Below are 16,874 nucleotides of genomic sequence, written 5' to 3'. Positions count from 1 at the left end.
ACTGCCCTTGAGCTTGGAAGACGGGAAAGGGACAAGTTCAAGTGAGCACTGAACAAAATGGAGAGGTGTTAAAAGTGCTCCCTCCCTCTCACCTGGAGATCTCCCTTTGGGTCTGGCTTTTACTCCCAAGCGTCTCTCTGCTTGAAACAATCATGATTCCTTGGATACCCTTGGTGTAGGGGCCTGCTTCTTCAGAAAGTGTATCCTATCTGTGACTGGTATCAGGAGGTGGCAGGCCTCTACAGAGATGTAGTATGAACTCATCTCAGTGCAGAAGAACAAAAAGAAAAACTGTATTTGGCTGGACAGCAGGCTGGCTCACTGAAGTATGTCACCTCGAGGGTGCTACTGCATCCTGCATCTCCTAGGAGGTAATTAGGAGAGGGAAAGATGGGAAGTGTGCTAACAGGAGATAATGTGCATCTCAACAGCAGCGAGGCAGGAGGCAGGCAGAGGTGCCCAAAGGGCCTTGCAAAACATGTTATCTTGGAGAAACACACTCTGTGGAGCATCTTCTGATAGCTGGACAGCCCCAAAGCAAAGCAAACTGGACTCTGGATATTCATTTATTCCGACGCCAAAAAGGGGTCATTTATCTTTTACCTCAAAAACTTCAAATGCAAACATAAAGTTGAAAAGCCAGTTCTGGAGTTCTTAGGCTTAATGACAACTTGCAAACAAATATGGTGGTTGCTGCTCAAAATGTACGCAGCTCCATGTGGCAAACTGTCCCAAGCAGCTCCTCACCTGTTATGGCAATTTTTGCCATATCAATGCAAACAGCAAAAGAGAGGAGTTGCTCTGGTGTGCATAAATGGCTGGAGTTATGTGAGGAATTGCTTCACAAACTGCTTGCCACATGGAGCTACCACCACTTAGTTGCACTTGAAACAACAATCATACCGTTACTTGCACAAGTAAATTCAGCCTTAGACTTAAACTCCTATTCAAAACCAGCCTATTCCCTGCCAGGCATAGTCAAAGCCATCTCTTCACCTCATGCCACTCATTTTCCGGTTGCCCCACCTCAAAAAGAACATGGTAGAGCTGCAGAGGGCACAAAAGAAGAGGAGGAGGAGAGAGAAAATGATAGAATAACAACTAAGGAAAAGGCTTAAGTGCTTGGTTATTTCGCTTAGAATCTCAGTAATCTATTTACTGAGGAGAGACCCTGATAAAGTTTGATGAGATCATGAATGGTATAGGAAGAATAATTAGGAGAAAGTGCCGTGAAACCTTAAGGTCATCCACTAAAGTTAGAAGTCATACATTTAAATCAAATAAAAAGGCATTTGAGAGTTTTGTTTGTTTTGTTTTTTGTACAAGGCATGATGGGACGTTGCTACAGAATGTTGTGATGGCCACGAGCACGATTTTTGTAAATCAGGAGATATAATACACAAAGAACAGATTGATAAATGGCTATTATCTATGATCGCCAAAAGGCTAACTTTGACATCAGATACGGGAGATTAACAACAGAGAACACTCTTGCTCCCAGCTTGTAAACCTTTCTGTGACATCTGGCTGACCAATGTCGGAAGTCAGTGATATGGACCATTGGCTGGATCCAGCACAGCAACAATTCTTATTGGGTGCTGACAAAGGCTTTGACAGCAGCTGGATTAGTAGGTGTGCAATTCACATGGTGAATGAGGCTCCTTCTGTTAAGCTGCTTGAATGGATAAGCGGGCACAGACAGATACGTTTCTCATGGGGGTTTCACCATCCACCACTGCTGAAATGCTATTCTATAGGAATCTGGGGGTAATTCTTTCAACCTGGGGAGGGAATACAGGCTGGTGTCTTGTACCCTTTGTAACTCAATTCTGTGGCCCTCTTACAACACTCAGGGGATGTTCTGCCTTCAGTACTGCAGAGAAAGCTACAAGCCTGAGTTAGTTTTCTTTGCCCTTCAATACATCCCTCCCCTTCATGCAGCTACTTCTCTGTCCCTGCAAATTCCCCATTTCCAATCTCCTGACTCGAGTCTATTTGACTAAAGAGACAAGTATGCCAGAGTCCAAGTGCACCTCTCCCTAGGGTTGGCATGGAAACATAAAATATTCTGTGAGCACAAATGCTCACAACAAAAGATATTACTTTTTGGAGAGCCCTCCTCCCAAGATTCTCCATACTGAGAATTATATTAACATCACTGAGGGTATTTCTGGATTCAGGCATCTCAAACTCAGTAGCCTCCGGGCATGTGGGCGGCAGCAGGACTTAGCTACCTTGGGGTTCATAGAACCCTCCCTAAAGCCCCATGCAGATATTCAAAGTATAAATGTAGGAGTGACTGGGAACAGGTCCTATCCATTGGTATGCCCAATATCCACATCTGCACAGAGGCCTACATATGGGAACCCCATTTTCCCCAATGTATGGATTACACAACTGGCACACAGGCCACTAGAAAAATATGCCTTTCAATGCATAGAGATTGGGTGCACCACGGGAGGTGGGGACTCTCACTGTGGTCATGGTTCCTCTTTTCTACTTTGAAGGTCTTTGAACAGGACTTGAAAGGGGCTCATAGGCTTTACATTTAAGTCACTATATCCCACAGGGAATCATGCTTCAGACTTATGCAGGCAAGCAGTGAGAGTTTATGCTTTATATGTAGTTCTACTGGATTGTATTCCCACCATGACCCATGGAAGGCCCCTGCTAACTGTGCAAAGAGGCTCCTTTTAAAGTGGCGATTCTCTTGTATTTAACAGGAGGAGAGCAACTGTCTCTATCCAGCCCCAGCACAGCATTCCCCCAGTGGTCACTGCTAGTGTCAACCTTGTGTTTCCTTTTAGATTGTGAGACTGTTGGGGAAAGGGAGCCATCTCATTTATTTATTTATCTTTGTAAACTGCTTTGTGAACTTTTGTTGAGAAGGCATATATAAATATCCATTTGCCACTTGAGTTGGATGGCAACGAGCCACCCTGTTCCCTTTGCTGGGTTCACCCTTGAGTACGAGCCAGTGCTAACGCTGCCCCACCCCTGCTCCAGAAGCCCAGGCACCCTCACCGGCAGCAGCTCTCTCCGTCCAGCACCAAACATGTCCAGAGACAAAGTGGACTTTGCCCAGAGATATAGATGCTGCAGCGGTGATGGGGAAGCCATCTGCTGCCGCCAAAGGTGTGCTTTGGAAAGGCTACAATGAGGTGGCAGCGGCGGCAAGTAAGATGAGGATGAGCGGTGAGTGGCAAGTTTGCACCCAAATTGAGCACTGTTGGGGGAGAGTGGGGGGAAGAGCAAGTGGAAAGTCTGCACCCCTCATGGAGTACAAAGCATTCTTGTGGGTGCTGGTAGAGGGCTGTGGGAGCACATTTCTACTACCCCCCAAAGTCCAGGCAGGGTGATTGTCTCATTTTGCCTCGTGGGGGAGCCACCCCTGACTCCTCTATGTCCAAGAACCTACATGAAGCTACTAGTAAATCTCTGCTGCGCTGCATGCCAGAGAACCAATAGCAATAGCAATAGCACTTACATTTATATACCGCTCTATAGCTGGAAGCTCTCTAAGCGGTTTACAATGATTTAGCATATTGCCCCCCAACATTCTGGGTACTCATTTTACCGACCTCAGAAGGATGGAAGGCTGAGTCAACCTTGAGCCCCTGGTCAGGATCGAACTTGTAACCTTCTGGTTACAGGGCGGCAGTTTTACCACTGCACCACCAGGGGCTCTTAGTGCCCAAATTCAGCATGGATCGAATCGCTCCCAAGTTATTCCACCGCAAAGCATAAGATGCAGTTTTTCCATACCCGAGACTTCTCTTCCAGTCGGGTCATCATGACAATAGTTGCTGTGCGTTGTTCCCATACCATCCTCCAAAAGTCGCTGAGTGTTTCTGGTAGAGGACCCTGTGTAGCAATATACGCATTCTGCTTGCGGTAGCCATCAATGTAATTGGCATTGATGTAGTCACTTCCAGGGACCCCTAGAAGACAGAGGATTAGCTTGAACCTTATAGTTTTCAGTTAGCAAGGCGGTGGCTAGAATCCTGGATTGGAAAGAGGTGGCACAGACATTGCATCTAATATGACATTGTCGCCATGCAGGAGGGAACCTGAGGAGGCATCCATTTTAACAGGCATTTTAAGCAGGATGCAAGGAGGAAGCTGTACTATTCCACACAATGCAAACAGCCCCAATCATTTTGGAGACTGGTCACTTGCCCAGCAAAGCCAAGATGACTCTGCAGGTGATAAAACTGTTACTTTTGTCCTTGCTACTGCAGCAGCAGAACATCTGTCCCTCCAAAGTTTGAGCTGCTGGATGGTTCAAAACAAGATAATCTTACAACCTACATCACCTTGGCAACAACTTTCTCAGTGAAATGAATGAGTAAGCCACTGTTTCAGTGAAGGTAGAGTAGCCTGTGGGGTGTACAGTATACTACATAAAAACAGCAGCTGTCAGGTCCAAACCTGAAGCCTGAAATTTGAGCTAATAATATGCAAATATGGAGTGAATAACTACATAATATACAGGTACTAGAGGCCAATATTGGGCAGCAGCGATATAGGAAGATGCTGAAAGGCATCATCTCATACTGCGTGGGAAATGGCAATGGTAAACCCCTCCTGTATTCTACCACAGACAACCATAGGGCTCTGTGGTCACCAGGAGTCATCACCAACTCAATGGCACAATTTTACTTTACTACAAACCAGGTTCTATCTATCTATCTGTCTGTCTATCTATCTATCTATCTAAATTTGTATACCACCTTTCATTAAAACAATCTCAAGGTGGTTCACATAGAAAAATTAAAGCAAGACTATAAAAATTACACAATTAAAATACTAAGCTAGAATATAAAAACATAAATCTGACTAAAAAGATTTAAAATACAAGCACAATATAACCATATAAATTACAAAGCGGCCACAGTAGAGACAATCATATAAAAGCCTGTGTAAAAAGCCACCTTCTTAAAACTATGATGGAGACCGAGGAGTGAATAGGCACCAGGAGAACATCCCAGAGTCTGGGGGCAGCAACAGAGAAGGCCCTGTCCTGAGTGCATGACAGCCGAACGTCCCTCATTGTCGACACCCGGAGCAGAGACCCCTCGGCGACCTCGTCAAGCGGGCAGCAACCCTTGGGAGCAGGTGGTCCCTCAGGTATCCAGGGCCCAAACTGTTAAGGGCTTTAAAGGTTAAAACCAGCATCCTGAATTGGACCTGGAAACAAACTGGCCACTGCTTTCACTGGAGCTTCCAAAAGCAGAGGTGGGTCCAGCAATACCCACAAGCTGCATACTTGCTCCTTCAAGGGGAGTGCAATCCCATTCAGAACCGGTAGAATCCCATCCCGATTGGCTCTCCTACTGACCAACATTACCTCCATCTTGTCCAGATTCTGTCTCTGTTTATTAGCCCACATCCAACCTAGCATGGCCTCCAGCCCCTGATTCAGGACATCCACTGCCTCCTTAGGATCAGGTGGCAAGGAGAGATAGAGCTGTGTCATCTGCATATTGCTTACAACTCAGTCCAAGTCCCCGGATGACCTCTCCCAGTAGAGTGACTATATGAAAAGGAGCAATCCCTCTGACTTCAATGCTCACAATCTCTGTGCTTTCAACTCACTTAAAAAGCTATTGAGGTTGTTTAAATGTGCAGCCAAGATCAGGTTAAGGCAGCCAAGCCCGCTCTTGACTCTGCGTGTGAAACCAGGGAAGCTGACCAGCTACTGGTGGCACTGCAGCGGCAAACACGCCTGCAGAGCCAGCATCTTAAACCGAGTTAAGGGTGCGAGTGCTCCCTTAGCCCCGTTCTTTGCAACATGTGCAGCGCCAGCTGCTTTTAGCTGGCACTGTAGCAGTGACAGGCACCCGCCCATCACTGCTGGAGCCCCACAATCCCCACCACAGTTGTGTGGTGCATTATGGGATTTCCGGGGGCTGGGAAGACACGTCCCGGCTGCCGACCGACCACGCTGCCAGGGCCAATGGAGGTTTGTTGGGCGTGTGGGGAGTGTGCCCAGCAACAGTGGAGTGGTCATCTGCAGGGAAGGTAAGTTCAAGCAGCATTCCCCCGCCCATCTTCAAGCATTTCTCACTGATCATGAGACTTGTCTGCCTCTAGCCTTTGTTAGATAAGAGTTGGAGAGGAAGTAGTAAGAGCCAAATTTATTTATTTATATTTAAGCTAGCCGGGCCAGGTGCAGAGCATCTGCGCCTCCAGTTCGCCACTGCTCCCCCCAGCCACTGATTCCCCCCTCGCCATCCTCCCGCCCACTACCATTTCGCCCGCCCCTGCTCCCCCCACCCCCCACTGCTGTTTCCTTCCACCCGTTTCTTTCCTGTTTTCTTCTGCCCGTCCACCACTGTTTTCTCTGCCTGCCCTCTGGCTGGCTAGCAGCTGCTGCCGCCATTTGCTGCTGCCTTTTATCCCTGCTGTGCCCCTCGCCCGGCTGCCACTGCCATTAAAATTGAGATCTGTAGGACTTCCTCCCTATTCTGCCCCATCCAAAAGCCAGGAGAAAAAGAAAGATTTTCAGCTTTTTTTCTGAAGGCAGAAAGGAAAAGGAGGGACGGAACTACTCCAGGAAGAGCGTCCCACAACCTGGGTCAATCATTGAGAAGGCCCTATCATGCATGCAAGACAACCATACTTCTGCTGGAATTGGTGCACAGAACAAGGCCCTCTCTAGCGATCTTGCAAGGTGGGTAGAATCAACTGGGAGCAGGCAGTCCTCCAGATAGCTAGGATCCAAGTTGTTTGGGCTTTGAAGGTAATAACCAGCAGCTTGAATTGGACGCAGAACAAACCAGCAGCCAGTGAAACACTTTCAGGACCAGGGTAATATGATCTTACCCGGCAATGCCCACGAAATGTCTGGCTGGTACATTTTGCACTAGCTGAAGTTTCTGGGTACTCTTCAAGGACAGCCTACGTATGGCACATTACAGTAATCTGGACACAATGTGGTCAAGACATGGGACACAGAGGCCAGATGTGCCTACTTAAGGAAGGAGCACAGCTGGAGCACTAGCCAAAGTTGTGCAAAGGCACTTCTGATTGGCATAGGTTATCCTACTTTGTGCCTCCATCTACGCTTCTACAAAAGCAATAGCAAGCTGACAAGATGGGACTCCCAAAATGACTGTTGCAGGAGGGACTGTGAATGAATGAATGAATGAATGGTTTGATGCCTTGCCAAGTTCCTGGAGCCCAGATGTGCATAAAGGGTGATTGCAAGTTTCCCCAGGATGTCTGGAAGTGGGTCAGTAATACAGCTGTGGAAAAAGTCCTAGCACCCACCTATCCATCTAACTGACAAAGGTTTCAGGGCAACTCATAATCATATTCTTCCATGTTGTTTGCAGTCAGAGCTAAAATAGGATACCTTTACTCCACATCACATGTTATGAGATTTCTACCCTTCAAAATGTATGTAGTGAATTTGTTAACACCAAGAGTTTCTAATTGACTTACCATCAATGGAGGTTAGGATGACACGTGAGTGGTCATAGGCAATCACATTTGCATAGCGGTTCTTTGGTTTGTTCACTTCCAGGTTGGAGTTTTCCCAGGTGAATTGCTGTCCAGGATCAATGGACTGCAAGGAAGAAGAAACGGGGTGTGGGAAAGATGGTTGCTAAAATACAATGCTCCTTCTAAGTCCATGGTATGTTTATAAGAGTTTAAGCTATCACACTTATATGTACTTCTCACAGTTCTGACATAAGCAGCATCTACTCCCAGAATGTGAAATGGTGTGGAAGGAATACATACATTTCATTTCAGATAACTGAAGGCTGATTCAAAAAATCTGTTTGCCGTGTGAACATTTCATCTGGACAGACTAAATTGAAAGGTCCCCAAAAGGTGAACTTTGAATCGGCACTTGCAAACATGCAGCAATTAAATAATATTTACACTATGAATTATCTGATGCCTAATACATACTTAAAAGCTAAAAAAAGCGGTTTTCTTTGGAAGCTGACAAGAGTTATGTTACATGAGTGAATTCTCTGATGTGCAACATTTTATTTATTGTTATATTTTTATACCACTCTATATAAAATCTCAGGGCGGTTTACAATTTAACCAACAACTAAAACCTAAAAAATCATGTAAACACACATTAAAATTACCATAAGTAAAATTTTAAAATGTCATAAACTTAAGCCTGATGAAACAGGTTCAAAAGTCATTTAAACACAACCAGATGTGGGGAGATTCTGATTTCATTTGGAATGTGTTCCAGAGCCCCGGGGCAACACTAGAGAAGGCCCAGTTTTGCATCACCACTAAGCAAGCTGGTGGCAACTGGACCTCCCCTGATGATCTTAATAGGCGTCGGTGTTCATGAAATAAATCCAAGCCCAGTTGGTGGGGGGGAGATACTCGGAGGCCTGAAAGGGCAAAATATTCAAATACCTTTAAACCACATCTGAGAAGAGAAGCAAGCATATATAGCTGATATTCTCTCCCTTAGCGAGGAAACTATTTGTCAGGTGGAGGTTGCTGGTTCAAATCCATGCTGGTATGTTTCCTAGACTATGGGAAACATTTATATTGGGCAGCAGTGATATAGGAAGATGCCGAAAGGCATCATCTCCTACTGCGTGGGGGATGGCAATGGTAAACCCCTCCTGTATTCTACCAAAGAAAAATGACAGGGCTCTGTGGTTGCCGGAAGTCGACACCGACGCAACAGTATACTTCACCTTTAAACATGGGTCTGGGAATCCAGGCCACTGCTTTGCTACTACACAGCGCTGGGGCGTAATCTGCTGGGCAGAAGCTGTGGTTTGTATGACTTGCAAGCCCTACGGAGATGGGAGGGACCTGCAGCGCTGTTGCTGTGGACTCGGAAGTAGCAGCGCCACTGGCGAGAACCAGAGTTGTGCTACAAGCGTTAGTGCAGTTTCCCCGCATTTATGACAGCAGGGAAAATATGGTAATGCTTATAGTGCAACCACAGTTCTCTACAGGGGCAATGCTGTTTCAGAGTCCACAGCAACAGCGCTGCTAGTCCCTTTTGTCTCCATAGGGTTTGCGCATTTCATTAGCCAATGGATGTATTTGTAATTAACCCCCCCACGCCACAATTTCTCCAGAAGCTTTTCCTCACTCAATGTGAAAAAATAATCCTTTGAGGAGAAAGTGCTTCAGGACATGTGTTGCTGGCAGGGTAAAGATTAATTGCTAGTACCGCCGCACTATTCCCCCCCCTTCAATCTGCCCCCTGCCCGTTTTGTAGCAGAGCAACAGGCACCCAGACTTGTGTTTGCTGCCCAGTGCTTACGTTTGGCTCTTAAACTAGGCCCCAAACCTTAGGACTCAAGGTGTTTTCCACCCCGCCCCCCTGCCCCCAATGTAGTCTCTTAGTTTGTCAGGTTACTAGAAAACAGGAGCCTAATACTTCCAGTGAATCAAATACACATGTGCCAGGCACAGGGAACTTGCAGGGGCAGCCCCCAAGCCACACCCCTGCATCTGACGGGGGCTAGTCAGCCCCTGAAGTTCCCCCAAGTCAATGGTTCATTAAGTCACTGCCTGGGAGCTCCTTTCCCTGCCTCCGCACAGAGGTAGGGAAAGGAGCTCCCAGCCAGCAATCCAACAAACCGCTGACTGGGGAAACTGCAGGGGCTGACTGGGCCCCGTCAACGCTACTGGCCACACCCCCTGCATCTGATGTCAGATGCAGGGGGTGTGGCTACTGCCTGGGAGGGGGTCCATTCAAACCCTCTCCCACCCTCCCCAGAGTTTCATTTTTGCTCCTGCCCAGCCAGTGTTTCAATGAAGGAGAAGGCCTGGCCCTGGGAAGGAGAGAGGGATATGCCTCATGCTCCCAGCTGGTGAGTGCTTCGTTTGCCAGCTGGATGTGAGGGGGCAAGCGGGTGCCCTAGCTGATGGCAAGGAGGTGCCTTGGTGACCCACCCACCCCGACCTTGGCAGCTAAGGGATGATCGTACCCATTTGCTCCATTGTCCCCGTGTCCCTGGGGCCAGGGATCTAAACAGCAAAGAAGCAAGTGATGGCAAATATAATTCAACCTCACAGCACCCAACAGAAGCACTGGATTGCAGAGTGAGTGCAGTTCCTCTTCTCCCATCTCTGGGGTGCATCAGATTAGGGTGCACCACTCGGGAGAGTAATGCAGAAGAGAATGGTTCATCATCATAGAACTTGGCAACATATAGTGGAAATAATATCACCAAGTGCGGCTGCTTTTGCAGTCTTGTCCATGTCTAGCCAAATAGTACATTTCTCTCAGTCAAGTAATAGTCTATAATTCTGTGCACAAGTCCCTTTAGTTTTTAGTGGCTGAGAAATACAGTGAACTCCACCTGCATCTTCGACTGAGTTCAGAGAGAGAATGTATGTGAGTGACCTAAGATCAAGTGCAAGGAAGCTGTGCTCATCCATCCACATGTATCCAAGGCACCTGTCTACTCTCATCAACATATTTGCCACAATCCTCTGTGTAGTTGGCAGGACTAACTCACCATGTAGGCAAATATTGCCTCTCCTTTGCAAAGCTCCCTTTATACACCTGACTGGTCTCCAGCTAATAATACTAGCCATGTAGTCTTGTCCCAAGCCTGACATGGCAATTGGGGAACAAACAGATCTACGATGACAGGAAATTAAAATAGCTAGACAGCTCCCCTGTCCACTGGCCAACACACAAAGCAAGCGGGGACTAATATGAGAGGGCAGGCCCAGAGCAAGCCCTTTATGATGGACAGGAAGCTTAGAATAAACATCAGCATCAAAGCTAACACAAACTTACATTTCTCCTGATCTTCCCTCCACCCCATTGAGAAGCTCACTTGCCCAAGCTCTGAAACATTGTGCAGGCACTTTTTCTTGCCCTGCATTTTCAGGAGCAACAGGCTGAGGCTGCCACCTAAAAGCTCTGCATATTGGCTGGGTCATGAGCAGAGATGACAGTTAAGTTCAAGATACTGCATAAGCCCTTCTGGCAAAACAGAGCATCCCTGTGTTAGGCTCAATGGCAGTGGATCTCTGCTTCAAGGAAAAGCAATGCAGCACACAGAGGGGATTTTCACAGCCTCAGCAGGGAGGATATGACATCACAGCACTGCTAATAGGTGGTTTGGGAAATGCAGGATGTAAATAGACGTTTTCAACAAGAACCCTGTAATCTTCTATTATCAGAGTAATAAGCAGGCAGCACAGTGCAAAGTGGCAGGAACAGACACAGCCTTGCTTTCTGCAGCTCATGGCTGGGGCTCTAAGTCACCTTAGAGCCCCACACACATGCCCCATACACTAAAAACAGGCAGATTCCAGGTCTCGGGTTCACAGCTGCCTGGGGTGGTCCATCTTACACCTGGATAACTTTGTTATCCATTAGTACAGGGGAATTCCACCTGGATTCTTCATAAAGTACGAGTCTCTCTTCGCAATAAATCTGTGGTAGGAAGCATTTACCTCTAGGCAGGTATTTCACAGCTCAGAGCAGGCACAGAAAATGTAACCCATCCCAAGCTTTACATTATATTCTAGGCCACAATTCAGGGTATCGGATTATATCCTCAGCCTTGAACCTTGCTCCTTCATGGATAAAGGCCTTATCCATCCCCAGCACAGTACCTCCAGTGACTGTTGCTGGTGTCTATGTTTCTTTTTAAGTTGTGAGCCTTTTGGGAACAGGGATCCATCTTATTTATGTATTATTTCTCTGTGTTAACTGCCCTGAGCCATTTTTGGAAGGGCGGTATAGAAACTGAATGAATGAATGAATGAATATATAAATAAATAAGTAAATATATAAATAAATAAATAAAGGGCTGATAATGCAGTTGAAAATAACAGAATTTTTTTTTTAAAGTCAAGCTGTGCTTTTGAGTTCTGGATAGAAAAAGCCACTTTTTTGCAAACCATGGAGAAGATGGTCACTCTCTTAAAGAGACCTTTGTGCTACTAAAGGGGCTGATGTATTGCTATAACTGGCCCATATAACATTTGGCTGTGCAGAAGGGGACGCCTCCGCCAGAGCCCTCTCAAGGGTTTTGTTCCAAGGCAGAAGGCTAGGATCAGATGAGCATAACACATCTCTGCTAAGAATCACACTGAGGCAGCTGCAGGGCCTGGGAGGGAGGGAGAGAGGCCCCCCAAAGTGCAGCATCAGCATAACCATTAAGACAATTGTCTCACCTTGCAAAGAGTAGGTGCAAAAAGCTACCACTATTCTATTACTAATAACCCCATATGAGGGCAAACAGGTGAGAAAGGCAGAGGAGGGAATCCACCTGGCTGTGAAGAGGTGCTAATTAAATATGCCTGCAAATGAGTGACTCATTTAGAAGTGAAATGATTTAATTTAAGCCTCAGTGATGAATTGATGTGCACCTGTTTCCCCCTTAATGGTAAGTAAATGAGTAAATAAGGCAGAAATGGAGGGGCTGCCCAGAATGCAGCTGAAACACATTAAGCTCTCCTGATGGGCTCCACCAAGTGGATGCTCATCTCACCCCAATCCCTTCTACCTCTTCATCCTCATCCAGTGGCAAAGCATCTTTCCCTCATGATGATATACAAACTCTTTCCCACACTTTGAGCCCAACGGGGACCTCACCATTATCCCAAATCAAAGGCACAGCAACAGAGGTGTGTGTATGTTTGTGCGCACTGAGGCAATCACAATCATTTAAATATAGAACTGCCATCTCTTTTTTTGGCAGGGCTCCTGAGCCCTTAATAGTAAATGACCAAAAGAAATCCAGCAGGTGAAACTTCCTGGTATGCAGCTTCAGTGATCAGAAACCTCTGCCTGCTGATTTTCTTTCTGATTTTTTTTTATGAATCCCAGTTTCCCCCTGCAAAAAAAGTTCACAATCCTCAAATTGTGAAGAGAGCTGGTCTTGTGGTAGCAAGCACGACTTGTCTTCTTAGCTAAGCGGGGTCTGTCCTGGTTGCATATGAATGGGAGACTAAAAGTGTGAGCACTGTAAGATATTACCCTCAGGGAATGGAGCCACTCTGGGAAGAACAGAAGGTTTCATGTTCCCTCCCTGGCTTCTCCAAGATAGGGCTGAGAGAGATTCCTGACTGCAACCTTGGAGAAGCTGCTGCTAGTTTGTGAAGACATTACTGATCTAGATAGACCTATGGTCTGACTCAATATATGGTAGCTTCCTATGCTCCCCAACATAGGCACAAAATAGAGATTTTGTGCAGGCTTGAGACAAATCTTGTTAGCCACTTAGTTTGGCCCAGGGATGCCTATAATACCACCAAGAGGTTACCCTTTCCAAACCCTGAACCTGGGGCACTGCTTTAACACAAGAACAACAGGCTTGTAGACATCTCGCCTAGTGTATTAATGATGGCAACTCAAACAAACCATGTTATGTTAAGCTTGAAAATCGGCTTAAATGCGGAGATAACAGTGAACAGTGATAATCAATCACTGGCAATGTGTCAATTATAGCATCACCTGTCACCAAAAAGACATTGCTGAGTATCTATCACAAATGAGAACCCAGAGCAGACATGGTACTGTGAACCTGCACATAGGTGTAGTACAGGAGAGGCATGATCTCTGCAAGCAGAGAGATGACTTGTAGTGAGTTGCCAAGACCTTGAATGCAGTGAATATATATATAGCTGCAGACCTTCCCATCCCTGGTCCAGTGACCTCTTCTACTTGTGACAGACAGCAGACAGGGGTAGAAAATGGAGAAGAAGGTGCAGTTATTGCATTTTTTTTTTTGCTTTATACCTGCTTTGAGCTCTAAAAGCAACAGGCAGTGTTCTTGGTTGGCCACTTGGCAACCCTAGTGGGATTCTTATTCTAGTATCAAATGGCCAAGGGGGAGTAAGGAAGCTCTGGAAGTGGGAGGTTTGACAGGCTATCAGAGGCAATATAAGGAAGTTACACAACTCTTTTCTCACTGTACCCATCACAACACAATGACATAACTTCACCTTGCTAGAACTCCTGCTGAGTTTTAACACTGTGGCAAATGGTTGGAAGGAAAGAGTTGAAAAGATACAGCTCAAATACAGCTGGAAGCATCTGACAGCGTTTCATAATCATTTCAAGGGGCAACTACAAACATATTGTCTCAGCAAGTGGTTGCTAAGCAAAATCTGCAGGACCTCACAATGATGGGCTTCATGGTGGTTTCTTTTAAAGGGAAAATACAGGGAAATCTGGGAATTATGATTAGTAGGTTCTACTCCAGCAGGATGGGACTAAGTAAGGGAGGTGCTCAGGGATAAAAGTCCTGAGTTATTCCCTGCTCTCTGATTAATAATAATAATAATAATAATAATAATAATAATAATAATAATTTGATTTGTATACTGCCCTTCCAAAAATGGCTCAGGGCGGTTTACAAAGAGAAATAACAAATAAGATGGCTCCCTGTCCCCAAAGGGCTCACATTCTAAAAAGAAACATAAGACACACACCAGCAACAGTCACTGGAAGTACTGTGCTGGGGGTGGATAGGGCCAGTTAAAATGGGCTAGTATGATAGGATGGAATTTGAGACAAAGGCTGCAGTCTTTAAGATTCTCAGAATAATGATCTGTAGGATCCAATGCTAAACACAGGGTACCCTCCCTCTTTCCACAACACCACATCTGCACATGGAGGGACTTGCTCTAGTGCTTGTAGTCTAGTGAGGTTTGATCTATTTGGAGCACTACAGCCATCACTTACTATGCAGACCCCATTAAAATGAGGCAGGGATAGGCTAATAGTTCCTCAAAACTACTTTATCATTTGGATATCTCACTCATTTGGGAGATGCACTCATTTTACAGAAGGCAAAATTGCACCTGGCTCTCTTTTTCTAAGCTCACTGGACACAGTTGCCTTTTTGAAAAATTTCAGGCACAGGCCAACCATGGCCATTCAAACGTTGCTGCCTAATAACAGATTCTTCCTGCCAGCTTCTCTTAGGTATCCACTATAGCAGAGGCAGGGAAATCTCCTGAGCCAGTATTCAAGGAGCTATACATTAGATCAAGTGCTTGCAACAGGAGGTCCTAGTACCTCTTCGGGTTCTTGAAGAGCTCCCAAGGGGTACTCGGAGCCCTCCTGCTTCTCCATGTACAACAATGCTATTTGTTCTCCATGTGGATAGCCAGCTTGGTGTCCACACATCCTCAGCAATGTGTCCACTGCAGAAGGGAGGAATGAAGGTAGAGACCCTCTTCCTCTGCTCCTGCTTGGCTGGTTACATGCTGAAGCTCAGTCTGCCCCTCCTGTCAACCTGAAAGACAGGCTTAAGAAAATTAGCACTGAATACTCCCACTGAAATTAATGCAACAAATTTATGACTCCGATTCATTTCAACAAGACTACATATGAGTAACTTAGTGTGGATGTGAACCAGTGACTGTAGTAGCCTGTCTCCCTAACTGTAACACTTATATTGGTGTCTATATTAATAAACAGGGCTTGTAGTTTGCAAGCATTCTTCCAGTACCCCAAAATGGCCATGCACTCTCCCTTCACTCCTTGCTATTTGGTAACCAGAAGAGCTGCTTTGTTTTGAGCATGTAATACTGTTGCTACCAAGGATCCCCCCAAAAGACAAATTCTAGGAGATGGAATTAGATCGACAAATGAAGATATCCACTGCAATTTTTTGGTGGTTTTTTTCAATTTCTTCAACGTGTTTTGTAGAAAATTCAAAAGGAAAAAAAATCCAGTGAACTGAAACTATATAGCTTGTTTGTTTCTTCATCATTCTGTGAAAATCCAAACTTGCTGCCTGTAAAGGTATCAGAGAGAATGGTCAAGGTTTGTCGGAAGGCATCATGTCCCATGCTTTTCCAGTGGGGGAGATTGGCATTTTCTGGGAAATTAATAAACTTTTCTGGGTTTTTTGATTTGGTATTTTGGACGAGGTCTGGAATCTACCAGAATAGCATGTTTCTATCTTTTGTGGTTTGGTCTGGGAATTTCATGTCAGTCAGTGTGGCCCAAGCAGCTTTCATTCATATCTATATCTATCTATATCTATATCTATATCTATATCTAGAGAGAGATATGTATACATAAACACACAGATTTAAATCATACCGTTATAAGAAATTAAGTTACTCATAAGTAGTCTTATTGAAATTAACGGGATAAGATTACTTTTCCTATTAAGTTCAATGGGAGTACTCAAGACTACCTTAATTTGGATGTAAGCCAGTGATTGGAGTAGCCTGTCTCCTGAACTGCAACCTTGGAGAAGCCGCTGCCAGTTAGTGTAGACAATACTTAGCTAGACGGACCAATGGCCTGACTTGGTATAAGGCAGCTTCCTGTGTTCCTGTGTGTATGCGTGCATACACACACTAAGGGGTACCTGAGCTGAAGGTTTGTGACAGAAGGGGTGCATGCAAAAAAAAAAAGGGGGAGGGGGTTTGGAACCTCTGTGTTAGATGACAGACAGATGAAGAGGGGGCTTGTTTTTCTCCACTCTGTAATATTTTCTAGTGAGTAACTGATCCACACAGCTTCTCAAGGCCCTAAAACAGCATTTTCCACTTGACACAAATAGCCATTCCACTGAATTTACCCACCTGAGTTAAACGCTGCACTGGCTTCAGCAGCGACACAAAGGCTACAGACCTGAATACATTGTGAACCGAAGGGGGATGAGACAACATGGAGGTCTATAAAGGCTGTTATGCATCAGAGGACCCCTGCCTGTGATCAGCAGCACTATTATTCTTTCTGCTTGAGTGAAAGATACAAAGTACAGAACTCCAGCCAATTCAGCCACCCCACAGCAGCCAGCAGCTGTGCTCTACCAGCATGAGGGAAAAAGCACTCCAGCTCGCTAGTCAATTACAATAGCCAGCCTGACTCTTTCATTCTCTGAGCAAAGGAAGAGACTGGTCACACCTTAAAATTGCCTAATATCTTT

At 45.6% G+C, this 16,874-nt stretch overlaps 1 protein-coding gene across 25 annotated transcripts in view; it reads right to left on the bottom strand.

Moving 5' to 3' along the window:
- The window catches only part of PTPRF (protein tyrosine phosphatase receptor type F), a 759,513-nt gene that overhangs the window by 17,521 nt on the left and 725,118 nt on the right, over positions 1-16,874 (bottom strand). For all 25 annotated transcript variants that reach the window (XR_008305992.1, XM_053244735.1, XM_053244734.1 and 22 more), the window contains 2 exons: positions 7,450-7,573; positions 3,766-3,941 (listed from right to left, as the gene is read on the bottom strand). Coding sequence is in view for 24 of the 25 variants with exons in the window: in XM_053244735.1 (XP_053100710.1) it covers positions 3,766-3,941; positions 7,450-7,573 (300 nt within the window). In the remaining variant the exon portion in view is untranslated. The remainder of the gene's footprint in view (positions 1-3,765; positions 3,942-7,449; positions 7,574-16,874) is intronic.

This window comes from Hemicordylus capensis, chromosome 4 (genome assembly GCF_027244095.1).
Source record: "Hemicordylus capensis ecotype Gifberg chromosome 4, rHemCap1.1.pri, whole genome shotgun sequence".
Classification (NCBI taxonomy): Eukaryota; Metazoa; Chordata; class Lepidosauria; order Squamata; family Cordylidae; genus Hemicordylus; species Hemicordylus capensis.
This window is presented reverse-complemented; position numbering and strand designations above follow the sequence as displayed.